The 13,730-nt window shown below is 40.5% G+C and overlaps 1 protein-coding gene and 1 long non-coding RNA gene across 3 annotated transcripts in view; one reads left to right on the top strand and one right to left on the bottom strand.

The window, feature by feature from the left end:
• LOC107996848 (uncharacterized) overlaps positions 1-5,095 on the bottom strand; it is a 33,357-nt gene extending 28,262 nt beyond the window's left edge. Inside the window, exons 1-2 of the mRNA XM_062071762.1 lie at positions 4,911-5,095; positions 1,345-1,540 (exon numbers count right to left, since the gene is read on the bottom strand). Of these exons, the coding sequence (XP_061927746.1) occupies positions 1,345-1,486 (142 nt within the window). The 5' untranslated portion in view covers positions 1,487-1,540; positions 4,911-5,095. The remainder of the gene's footprint in view (positions 1-1,344; positions 1,541-4,910) is intronic.
• LOC107996850 (uncharacterized) overlaps positions 2,668-13,730 on the top strand; it is a 125,885-nt gene continuing 114,822 nt past the window's right edge. The window contains exons 1-2 of one of the 2 annotated variants that reach the window (XR_009828913.1): positions 2,668-2,906; positions 11,234-13,476. This is a non-coding gene — a long non-coding RNA (uncharacterized LOC107996850). The remainder of the gene's footprint in view (positions 2,907-11,233; positions 13,477-13,730) is intronic. The other variant, XR_009828914.1, reaches the window with a different exon arrangement.

Genomic DNA, 13,730 nt, shown 5'->3' with positions numbered 1-13,730 from the left:
ATCACGAGAGGTGTCGAGATATCTCGCAACCATCTCGCGATGGATCGAGATTTTTCGACGCTGATTCACGAGATGTGAACGACCGCTGTCAAATGTATCAGAATTTTCGACAAATGGTGCAACAGTCGACGGGAGTCAACGACCTGGACGAAACGACGATCTCTCGCGACACCTCGTACGTTCGTGTGCGTTGCGAATCCGCGACACAAACGAATACAAAGTGAACTTGTCCAAATTATACGCCTTAATTTTGCCAAATTTGTTTCGCTTTCTATTCATTTATTTTTTCTAATCTATTTCGTATAATTGGCCGGTTTGATCGATTAAACTTTACGAGTTGCGATTTTTTCAGAAATTCCAGGAAAATTGTAATTTCGTAAGTAATCTTTCGAAAAGGAAACAGGATGCAGAGTCGCGTTGTTCCACTCGAAAGTGATCCGCGTTGTACCGCGCGACAACCACGTGTTGCATTTCTACTCGATACGCAACGTGCTGTCCTACTCTCGAGTGTGTGTACCCATGCTCCTTGTGTATGAGAAGTGGAAATTAATTGCGTCGCACGTATTACAAATTCAAACGCATTCACAATTTATTGAAAGTAACAATTTCAAATTTGTGTTTACAAAATGAGTATAACAAAAATAATAAACATATTTGAATAAATAAATAAATAAGTAGATAAATTAAATAAATAAATACAAAATACAAAAAGAGAAAAGTTCAAAAAAAAAATTGCAGTTTTAATACATCTGCTTTTAAAATAACTAAAATTGACTTATAAATTTTTCACATCAAAGTGCAGTTTCGATGTTATAAATATGTTAAAACTAATATATATATAAAAGAGAATTATATTAAACATTTTATTGTTTTTCTTTTCTTACTTAATATCTTTGAATGACTAAATTTTTTTTGTACATTTTGATATGTTTTTCGACTAGAACAACCAGCCCCCGTAGACGTAGTTAGAAACGTCTCGCGGACGGTGTCGTCAATCTCATGCAATTGCATCTAATCGGTTGCCCTTGTCTTCTAATGCATCTTCCTGAAAAGCCATCGGACAGTACCATAATAAAAAAATTATCTGTATCCAATGGATACAACGTAGCGATGAGACCGATGCCACATGAGAAAAGAAGGAAAAATGCCCGTAGCACGTGACAACGAGTTGCGTGACCATGTAGACCTATAATGGTCGTTCCATTCTGTTCAAGAAGACTCAAAGGCTGTTACCACGAACAAAACAACTTGTTCATCGCAATGGATCGCTCGTAAGATGTGTAAGGATGCGGACGAAAATCTCGAGATAGGTGAGAATGTGTCTTAAAAATTCGTTGAACTCACGATTTCGTGATGACGGATGCTGTGCTGTCCTGCTTCGAAGTACCTGTTGCAGAGCAGCGTATAGATCGAGCATCAATTGCTCCAGCTGCTGTGTCTGAGTTTCCGCTTCGTCGTCGGAAGGCAGAGCGAATGGAATCGCCATTTCTTGACGATTGGTAGATGCAATTCTTGAATTACTGTTCTCTTCTCGTCGACACTGTAATCGAACCAAAGTCCGTCAATCAAACACTACCACTTTATCGATCTTTTTATTTCTATTCTTCGCTTCTCTGTTAATATCGCACGCACAGAATCGATTTGTGATTCGAAGATTTTAAGAGTCAAGGGATCGCGAGCACGTTAGCTCCCAATTCTACACAAAATGTATTTTCGTGGCGACACACGTGACTTTAGGTTTCGACGGCGCACGCTCAATGTTCGTCGCCACAAAGACTATTGTCGTCACCGATTGTCCGTAGAGAAAACGCACGTGGTCAATATATAACACTACGCCAACAAAAGTTGACGAAAATTGTTACTCACGGATCAACGACGATCGATTAAAACGAATGAGCACACGATCGACGCGTATTTCTTAATTACGTCTTCTGAAACGCCTATAAGGTGGATCCTCGAATGGATCACTTTCCATGGGTGGAAAATTGTTCGTGGCCGAACTCGAATCGATTATCGAACACCGTTAAACGGATGATCGAGATTCACTACAATTATCGAAGACTGTGATAGACGGCGGTGCGATCGCTCGTTCGACAGTTTCCACTGAAAAGCACCGATGACAGTTCGAAAACGTCCCACGGGACGATGGCACAAAGTTCAATGTTCTCTGATCGAAAGATACACACGATGCACTGAAAGTTTATTGACAACGTAAATTCGCTTTCCTCTTATACGAGCACAAACGGAATATCCGCGCGAGAGGGAAGAAAGCAGGGAAACGATCTGTTTTCTCTCCTTTCCCTTCGTTCTTTCGTTTCGTTCAATTCCCATGCACGTACAAAGTACAACACGTTGCGTCTCGCGACTGTCCTCTTTGGCGCGACTATCACACGTGTATATGTATCAAATGTGTAAGAGAGAAAGTAAAGCGACACGAGAACTCTCGACTGAGCTTAGGTAACGAGAAACACGTCTACACTCCTCGAGGTCTGGCTTGGTAATGATTCTGTGCTTTCGTTTCATCCACTCGGTCCGCACGTTCTGCCTTGCGGCGGCAACCGACTTCCCCCACCATAGTTGCCTCGCGCGGCCGGTTGCCCTACTGTGGTGGGGAAACGATGCGCGCGCATCCGGACTCGAACGATGCGAGGAAAGGAAGAAAAGAACAGTCGCTAGTGGGGTCGAGTATGTGTGAGTTGTGCGAATGTGTGATCGTGTGCTTGCGCGTGGTTCGTAGCGTTGTAAATTTACCGGTTAGGGTCAAGTAGGGTAAAAAGATGGAAGGAAAATCAAAACCGAACGTGGTATCATATCCCGTGTTCCATGCATCGACGATACATCGATTCGATACATCAATAAGAAGGGAAGCGATGCGGAAGAAGTTTTAGCGCGCGTCATTTTTCCAGGTTCGCCATGTTTTTTTTAACCTTATCATCTTTCTTTTGTTCTCCTTATTACGTTTGCGTTTAAATCGTAAAGAAAAAGAATCACTCTTTCAAGGATAAGAGATTTTCCTTTCGAGCATCCGATACGAAACGTTCGTGAAGGCATAGGCGAAGCAAAGCGTGTAACATGTAGCAATGAGATCTCGACAGAGAGAGTGAGAGGGAACTCACACAACGAACGACACGTTTGTATGTACTTCGGAACGGTTCGTAAAAGCGCGTATGACACGATGGAGCGACACCCGAGCGTAACTGCGTAGTTTCTGCGAGCAACTTCACGGGGGTAGTTGAAGGAGTTTTGTCAGTATTATATTTTCAGAAAGTGGAATTGTGACTTCGTAAAGTTATTAACGATCGCTATTGAGTAACTCGAACGATATCTACGTATCGTTTATCGAATTATTATACACTTTCGGCCGCCATTTTTGCAATGAAACAAAGCACGAAATAGATACATCGATATGTCGATTCCGAATCACAAATACATCAAATTTTACGATATTTTTCGAAGATTCGATAAATATTCATAGGATCGTGATACTTGAATGAAAACGGGAAAACGGGAAAAATTGAAAACGGAACAAGAAATAAGAATATAATATGCTTCTATTGTAAACGTTGATTCACAATACAACGTTACTAACTGTAGAATGAAACCACATAAATAAATATCGGCATATTACGCTCTAAAAGAATTAAAAAAACAAAATTGAAAGAATAACAGAATCGAAAATCTATATAATAGAATATTTTATATTATCAATTATATATATTCATTTTATTATTTTATTTTTATCATATTGAGAAATACAATTTCAATATAAAACTACTAAAGTATTTGTTTATGTAATTAATTACAAACAAGAAAAATTAAAAAAAAACTTAAAGTAAAATGAAAACATGTAAGAAATTAAAATTATATTTATTATCAAATATATTCACAAACAGACAAAACCAATTATCGCTATGTATACACATCGTCAAAACAGTCGAATTCGATCATTGCTGCGACTAATGTTCTACATGAAATTCATCCTTCCTATCCTTATACAAATTCTTAGACTTATATCTAGTAGTTTCACAATAGCAGTTTTATCGAATAATCATTTTTCGCGATTCGACTTGCAAATCCGCGAATACAAAAAGTCAAACGAAAGCAAGGAACATGCGAGGTATACGCATACGTGTTATCCTAAGTACGATGCACCGATTCGAACAAGCGATCGAGTGAGAGAGCCACTCGAATCAGCGAACGATCGAGGATTATCTGCATTCACCGGGGCAAGTTGACGACAAGGCACAGGAGGAGAATAGATTAATGGCGGGAACGGCACCCAGAGATATTGTCATTGGATATCGGATGAGAGAGAGCGAGAGAGAGAGAGAGAGAGAAAGACCATAAGACAGAAGGATAGATAGAGATACATAGAGGCGAGTTAAAGGCTAGGTGAATATCCTTCGTATATCGGGGATGGCGTTACAGAGAGATGACATTACCACCGCGAACGATAGAAACTGAAATCGACGAGAAAAGTCGCGATGGCCCATCCCGATAAAGTACATCACATCGATATCGATAGATCGATCCTTAATTTCGAAGGTAGGCAGTAATTTTACGCGATTCAATAGTCTAAGCAGATGCATTTGCCGTGCATTTAATCAAATTCACAGATATAAAAAGATTTTAATCGATTGGATCGGCGAAACCGATCCATCGAAGAACGCGAACAAGTTTTCCATCCGGTCGCAGATCCATCCATTCGTCCGTCCGTCGGTGATTTATGATCGGCGCGTAGATTTTATTGGGATCTTAATTAGACGGTAATGTAATCTACCAAGTTAAGTTCGCGATTGTTATAGTTCTTTTGATTTCTTTTTGCGTTTGAACTGTTAGGGAAACGTTAATATTGAACATTATCGAGAGCGAAGATAATAATAGATAAATAAAGCAATAGAGATACTAACATTTTAATTTTGTCGATTCCTTACTTCTTTCTCCAAGTAGATTCCTTCTGAATACCAATTCAATTATCGTTTTATGGTCTTGTTTAAATATGAACAGAGTGTAAAAATTATTGTTTAAATACTTATGAGACAGGAGAAGATGAAGTTTGCCAACTTACACAAAACTATATGATAAAGTTTGCTATTTTATCAGACTAACAACGGACTCTTCTGCTCTCGCTTTATAAGGAAATCGTTTATCTTATCGGAAAATTATCGATTAGTAAGTTAGTAAGCAAAAATATATATTATAAAGAAATTTTATCAATTTTTTAAAGTTGATATATGATAAATTTTAAATTCAAGAATTAGTGACTTAAAGATATAGGTGTTTTTCCTATTTATAATTATATATAATTATATAATTTCCATTTTTTTAAATCTTCTCTATTATTATCTATTATTAAATCGAATATCGATATATTACATCAAATCTACATACTTTTATTATATCGCCATTTTTAAAATTGCATTTTTTTTAACTATCTCCCATTTTAAGTATCTCCTATTTTTTTCATTATACAATCGTATAAATTCTTACTCAGGCAATTCAGTACACGATCCATCTGCGATTTCAACAATATTCTCGTAAAAATCTAAATCATCTTGCCTACTCTTAAATCTTTTCTTCGATACCGTTCTTTCGAATACTCCATCTTTCCTTCGATCAAACCAAGAAACGAACAACTCTGAATCTCAATATTATAATTTAATCGGGATTATTCTAAATTTTTGTTTTACTTTTTTCGGCGTTTCGCGTCGTCTAACCACCCTTAACGATCCAGAGAGTTTAACCGCTCGGAAGTGGATCTCTGTCCCCGGTGGCCCGGCCACGGGGTCTCTCGTTTTATTTCCACGGAAAGCATTGAATCGGCTCCCGGTAGCGGCGAGATTTAAAACCGGTAGCACCGTATGCCCCGACCGGATTGTATATTTTTAGAACGACCGGCATCCTCGCGTGGGCGGACACGCTGGTCACCGATCCAGGAACCTGCGCCACGTTGTTTCCACCGTGCACGATGATCCCCTTTTGTCGGCGGATCAACCTCGTCGCGGATTTCTCGGCTATCGTCCTTCTGGCAATATGGCGTGAAGCGAGGATAATTCGGCGGGATTTGGGGGAACCACGGCAACGGTGCTGATTTTCGAGGAGAAATTTTCGGTGGTGGGATGGCAAGGGGTGGGCCTTTACCGTCGTTCCGCTTCCTATTGAAGTTTTGTGCGGGGATTCCAAGTATGAATAATTTGGGAATAAAAGGTTCGTTCGTTTTTTATTGATGATAAAAAAATGAATATATATTTCTAAATATTATATGTTAGAATGTATTAGAAATATATTATGTTAAACAAAATTTTTTTTTTAATTTGAAGTTCTTTCCAATGTTGCGAATAATTTGGAACATTGTATCCAGCGAGTAAACTCTTTCTAAAAATTGTTGTAATCAATCGATAGGTAACGAAAGAAGAGAAAATAAAGAAATATGCTATTAACACGAAAAAACGTTTTTTGCATTTTCTAATAGTTATAGGTACTAGATGCTGCCATTGCTCGCGAGGTTAATAGCAAGAGCAGCGTTATTAAGCGACGTTCATGCCGGGTATCAAGCAAAAACGCGTCAGTTGGACGAGTAAATTGACCAAGATGCAAGGATACGAATGAAAGTTCTCGGCGAGGTCGTTCGAAGGCGGACAGAGTCGGGAAAAATTATGGACGAGAATTATTTTAACTGTACTTCAACGTTTTCTGATCGTTTGAATATATTTTTCAATACATCTTTCATTCTCCTCGCTGTAATTTTATTCTATTCAGAATATTATGATCACAACACCGTGTGTTCTTATTGTTTTTATATATATAACTGGATTACAGTATAAAAAGAAGATAGTGAATTTTTATAAAAGTAAAGATATAAAATGTTGTAATACAATCAAAACAAGATTATTGCAATTTATCTAATAATGTTTCTTTTTTTTTTTTTTTATCTAAATCTAATTTTTATCGAACGATAAAATTAAATCCTCGCGTAAATTTTAAAAAAACAAAACAAGCGAGCGAGAAAAAAATGATTCGGTTGAGAATCATATCCAAAAGGTGACTCAACTTATCGTTTGATGTTACGAATTGCATTTCTTATCATTTTTTATCGGGTCACCGGGTGCGTTAACCCTATCCCGCCGGTTCATCGAACCAGATTTATTGCTTGTTCTGTGCAAATGTCGGCCCTGTCCGCCACGGTGGGAAATTATTAAAATAGCGTAACAATCTTCTACGTATCGCCAAGTCAGTAAGCCAGGTCATAAAAACTAAAAAGAATACGAAATACGGAATAACAATAGCCGGAAAAAAAGCTGTGGCCGTGGATTATTCGTAATATAACCGAGCAAATCTCAATCGTTAAAAACTCTACGATTACGAATTTCCTTCGCATCGTATCGAAGGAACGCTATTGTTGTTTACGTCCGTCGAATTCGCTAGCTGGACGAAACAAAATATCCCGTGTAAATAAAGAAGAAAATACGATCTATCGATATCTTGACCAAACAATAATAATACGTTTCTGGTTCTGCTTTTCGGAATCGAAACACGGTCGTTCGAGACGAACTTCGAAAGAGAATCGTCCACTTAATCCATAATTTATATAATAATAATAAAGGATGTGACGTTCTCAATGTTAATCTCAAGATTATAATATTCGATTACGTGTTATTTACGCTTCTTCTTTTTCTTTTTTTTCGCGCAACATCACGTTTTCGTACGAAGAACACACGCTTTCACTCTTATCGAGGATGGGATACGATAATCGCGATAGGAGGCGAGCAATAACGCGGCAAACATCTCTAATCTTCGTTTAAAGCGGATCGAACGGGACACGGTGGAACGATTTATAGATCGCGCAGGTGCGAGGCTACGACTAATATCGGCAATTTAGTAATTCTGAAAGCGTCCACTCTTTAAACGCGTACAAATCGAAGTGAAAGAACTCCGCGTTCCGAGAAGTGTAACCGAAGTCAGTCACGAAAGCACAGAGACACGTGCACGCGGGCACACGTAACACGACGAGATTTCTCGATAAGTGAACACTTCAATGTCGGAGGAAATTGTTTCTTTTTTTTTTTTTTTAGTTTGTTTCAGAACGATTTTCTTCGACGTGCTCGAACGATCCTACACGCTTGATTTCGATAATTTTGATAGATCGTGTTATACAATATTATTGTTGTTTGTTTACTTTCACTTGTTACCTTTCAATCATTATCTTTTTTGCAAATTAATGCAAATTTCGAACTAATTTTGTATAAAATCAAATCTTTCTATCAAATCGATCTAGATGATTAAACCTTCCCTAAGATACCAATTTTATGATCATCCTTATCAAATTTATCTATACCAATGTCTATGGATATTATTTACTATACGATTATAATGTATCTAGATTTATTTTTAACGTGTGGCTCATATTTCGCGTACGCAATTCTGAAAAATTTCAAATCAAATTTCAAAACTTTTTTTTTTCTTTATTACACTTTTCTTATATTATAATCCATTCGTGTATTTCGAATATCTTCAACTCGTCACGGTCAAACAAATTTCAAAGTTAGGCTAAATACAGACGATTGCGTAACCGGATTACAAACGCTTGGAAGTGTATCGTTTCCCTTCCAATTTAGCAATTATATCGACCATAACTGCGAAGGACACGACTATTCTCTCCTTTACAATTGAAATTACATAAAATCGAAGAGCGGAAGCGTAAAGTTTCGCGAGGGTGTTTGTAGATGCGATAACGAGGCGACCGCAAACTTTCGAGACAGCCGCAAACGCTGATTCGTGTCGTCCAATAGGAAGAAAACATAGAATTGTTGGCTATCAGATGACCGAGTTCATTCCACGAAAAAAAAATCTATTTTGATCGCACGCTGCCCGATTTTTGCCGCACAACCAATCGAGAGATGGTCGTAAACATTATTTGTTAAAAATTGCGGTGGGTCAGTGGTGTCACGGATCACGTGCCACGATATCGATATTGGTTTTCGTTAGACTGAGATAACACTGCGATCGATTAACACTGATACTGCTAAGAGGTGTGATCACAATACTTTTATTTGGTTTTCTTTCCATTCGTGAGGAGCGAAAGTAAACAAGAATGCGCAAAAATTGTAAAATAAATAGATCCTTATGTATCATCCTTAAGTATCATTTCGATAAAAGTTTTCGCGGAATCGATTAAATTTAACGAAGAAACGGCAGCAATTATGATTTTTACCGAATAAACGATTACCAGAATCTTGATCAACATCGCGAATCTATCTATAGAATTACTTTGCATTTCGCTTTTAACTCGAATTCACTATCTTCGGAGAAACTTTTTTTGGAATCGTTTCTAAAAATTCTGGGCGCGGAACGGTCATCGTGATCGGAGTCGTATTCGTCGAATTAGGCTACTGTAAACCGCAGCGTCGATTCAAGGTCACGAGTAAAACGTCGAAAGAACTTCCGAATTTCGCAGTGACCTTCGATCGTGATCGAAGAATCCTCGTTTAACCATTAAAAAAATACCTTTTCCACTTTTTACTTTCCACGTAAAACAAGAAAGAAATAAAGTTCGTTGAATCGACGTTATGCGTAGATTTCGAACATTTGGAATCCTAATTTTACAACGACCTTCGATTTTGACATCGAGAAATAAATTTCACGAAGAGAGAGAAAGAGAGAGGGAAGAAAATCGATTCAAGCTCACAAATAGACTATATCAAAGGGAACACGTAGCAAGCTTTACAACTTCCTAAATCCAATCCTTGATTCCTCCATGTTCGCGCAAATAGAGAAAGAAAAGAAAGAAAACGACAAAGGAGAAAAAGTGAAACGAGGAAGCGGAGACAAAAAGGCGGAGGGGTTCGGATGATAGCGAACGAATGCTCGTCCAATGACTAAAGCCTGGTGCACTCGCAGGTGCATGGACATGCGTTCCCGTTTGCGAGGGCGTAATATGCAGGTAGACGCGCGGAAATCGTAGATAACCAGTCGACGTGAGGTATCATCAAGGTCCGATAGACAGACGGAACGAAAAGAAAAGAGTATCATCAGCCGAACTAATCGTGGGACACGCTGCCCTCTTAACGATAACCTCGAAAGCACGGGGAGCTTACCCTCGCCGTTTCGGATGAAACGCCCTGCGCTGTACGTTGCATGCGCCCTGATCGCTCAATCCTTGGCATCGATTGATTAATCGCGATTTATCGTATAACGGGTAATTCGCCTTCGCCCCGACCTTCGTCAACGAAGAAAACGAAAGTAAACTTGGTGAGGTTCATAGACGATCCACGACGTGACGTTTTATTTGGCGTATTCCACGGAATTTCGCTCGTTGCGACCTTGGCTCGTGGCTATCGTCCAACCGCTTGATGACTAGGCTACACGTGTTTGTTGTTTCGCCACGGCACTATTTTTTCTCTCCTTTTTTCAATGTCGAAGAAATACGCGATGTGCTCGGTCGAAAGAAAAAAATATTTCCTATTGCGTACAATTTTCGGGAGGGAAGAATTATCGGAATTTCATCGATTCGATTTTCAATCGATTAATTGGTTGGAATGATCGACGCGTTATATGTACGTTGAACAAGAGAAAATTATTTTCGATCGATTAGAAGAGAGAAGCGGATTATTTGTTTACTCACCGTTAAAGATTAACGCCGAATAACGGTTATTGGCCGGAAACGCAGCTGAGACGATCAACAGAGACTGTTCGGGATCTTGGAATTAATCTGTTGAAGCGATGATTTAAGGAAAGCACTCTGAAGGCGAACAATTTTCAAATTGTCGGGCGCGTTGGTGGCTAACTGAAAATCTCGACCCGAGATTTATCGGCCCGTGACGGAGGGGTCCGGGACACGTGGCTCCGCTTGTTTTCCACCAATCGGAGCACAGTGCTCCGAGTCTCGCTATATTTTGCTTGGCCAATCCTGGTTTAACCTGCTCACCGCCTCCACCACCATTGGCAGATACCAGGCCGATGACTCGTGCGATCTTCACCAAGAAACCAAACAGAATCCCTCGATCAGTAGCGGCGCGCGCCGCCTGCTATCTAACGAATAAAAATTCGCGATCGGGCGGAGGGTGATGGCATCGTTGAGGAATTTTCGTCGCGTAATTAGCCGAGACATTCCCTCCCTCCCTCCTGCTCGTGTGCCATTTCTGCGACGCAATTTTACCTGGCCGACACGAACTTTGAAACGACATTGTTATCTTTTTTTCTTCTTCTTTTTCTTCTTCTTCTTTTTCTTTTTCAGAGGATGAATTACAACTGCGACGATAGGCGAGGAGAGTGTTTGCTCTTCATCGAAGATGTGCTGTCGTGTATGTTGACACTGTCGGTGACTAACGACACTTGTTGATTCGAGAATTATTAAATTTCCTCGTTTCGACGCGATAAACGGATACGTGAAAAGACAATCGTCGGATATATAGACGCTCTTACGTAACGCAGCTTCGAGGATTACGCTTATTTTTTAAACCCTCCAAGTGCTTGCTGGAAATGACTAACGATTCGACTCGTTGCTCGAGAAGAATTATTGAAATCTTTATTGAAATTTCCCCCTTCATCCCGGCCATTTCGAACGATAAACGGACGCGCGAAAAAGACAATCACGGATATTCTTACGTAACGCAGCTCCGAAGATTACGCTTATTCCCTCTTTTAATCCCCTCGTTTATCGTTCCCATCCGATATCTCGAATCACAAACACAGGTGACAACGTATTATTCAAATAATACGCGGTTCGACGGGTATATCGGTCGCGAGATGCAGGTAGTCCCAGCGGGTCGCACATTGTTTGTATGTACACAGAGAGGGTCCACGCCTTTCGCGACCATTGACTCATCAAGGCGAAAGGCATCGAAGGGATTCAGCGAAATATCAGGCAGGTTAGTCAGAAGCGAGATGAATCACGTGATTTTTCGAAAGAACAGGTTCGTGCCTAGCAACCGTTCAATCGAGGCGGCTTTTTTAAGGCCCCAGATACACCGCGGGTCCTAACCCAAGGGACCCGGGCCGACCCTCCCCCGACCGATCAACTCGCCGAGTTAACTCGAACGCACTGTGACGGACCTTCAGCACCAACAACAGGAAACGAACCCGGATGACTCACCGTCTCGCTCCGAGGAAACGAAGCTACGAAGCATCGTGCACAGAAACTGGAACGCAACCAACTCTTACCGCAGTTACGCGCATCGCATAATCTCGTTACCGCGCGCTTCTCTTCAGCTCACCACGCAATCGTCCACCAAATTCACGTGCCTTTCGAGCATTCGCGTGTCGATCCATCCGTGCGATCCTTGCTCTTGATAAATGTTATCAAACGTGGACACGATTCTTCGATTCTTAATTGAGAGTTGATCCCCCCTTTTGGTTACTCGGTTATAAAAATTCGATGCGCAGTAACTCGCACTTGAAAATTTTTTTGAGTACAAATAATGAACGAACATCGAACTATTAGCAAAGTTTCTCGTTATCTCGAGTACAACGATCGAGCAAAAATGCATCCTCCGAGTTCCTTAACCTCGATTATGGAGCGCGATGCGTCTCTCTCTGTTTCTTCGCGGAAACAGGCGTCAGTTTCTGGTCGAGAAAATTCTCTCTGAAGAGGAGGAGTGCTTCGACCCCACGGGAAGGAGTTTCGTTTTTGTTTGGTTAACAAGTCCGCGTGCGTTTCGACGAAAGGGGCCGGAAGCGAGCGAATAATTTCGCAATAAGGTGTTTCTAATCGCCTCGCAATCTCGCGTATCCTCGTCGGCATTTTCATGCGCGTGGAATCGTAATTAAGAGGAGAGGAGAGGAGAGGATCGGAGGAGAGGAAGTGGCCAGGAAACGAGACGACGATTTTTCACGGCCCGTTCTCATTGTTTGTTAACGATTATTCGCGATCTCTTTTCGAGGGAACGAAAAGAAGGTGAAGTGGCGCAGGCCGACAATTCGCTTAAACGGAACCAAGAAGACCATTTACTCGTTTTATCGAGCGTTGCCGTAACGCGTGCTATTGTATTACCCGACCGATGAGAAATTTCATCGTGTTATGGTGCTGTTGCGTGCCACGCCGGCCTCAATCCTTTTAATGGCCAACCCCTATCATTTAAATCCCTCATCGGGAATGGTTTATGGTTTATAAATGAAGATCGTCTTGGAACTTCGTCTCCAAGGTTTCTAATATTCCTCTAATATTCCTCGCAGAAGACCGATCGATTCAATTGCAATCTCTAATAATCCAGAGAATTTTTAATCTCACAATTCCATAGGAAAGAAAGTAATCGATATTCGTAACGAGGAACCGTTTCGTTCTGTAAAAGAGAACAAAAAAATAAATAAATTTTCCAGGATCGAAGAGGCTAGATCTCCTACGATCTTCGTCGATTACGTCGAAAGAAAGTCGCGAGAGCAGAAAGATCCATAAATCGCTGCGACAGCGGCGCGACTCGCAGGCCGGACAGGCATAGAGAGCCAGACAGTCGCCAGGCAGACGGACACCAGACGGAGACGGTGAGAGCACTTTTTCCCTTTTTTTTTCCACCTCTTTAAGACGGGCCTAATATTCTTATTGGCCATCGGCGGCGTCTACGTCCTCAGGAGCTCGTTTTCCATTTTTTTTCTTTTTTATTATTTTTTCCAGACTCCGAGCCCACAGGGGCCCGGTTTCGAAATTGTACTTTTTATTGATCGCGCTCTCTAAAACTTACATCTACGTATGATTAAATTTAACCTCGTGTAAGGCACCTCTCATAAATAATTCAGCT

The sequence above is a fragment of the Apis cerana genome, linkage group LG2 (assembly GCF_029169275.1).
Source record: "Apis cerana isolate GH-2021 linkage group LG2, AcerK_1.0, whole genome shotgun sequence".
NCBI lineage: Eukaryota > Metazoa > Arthropoda > Insecta > Hymenoptera > Apidae > Apis > Apis cerana.
This window is presented reverse-complemented; position numbering and strand designations above follow the sequence as displayed.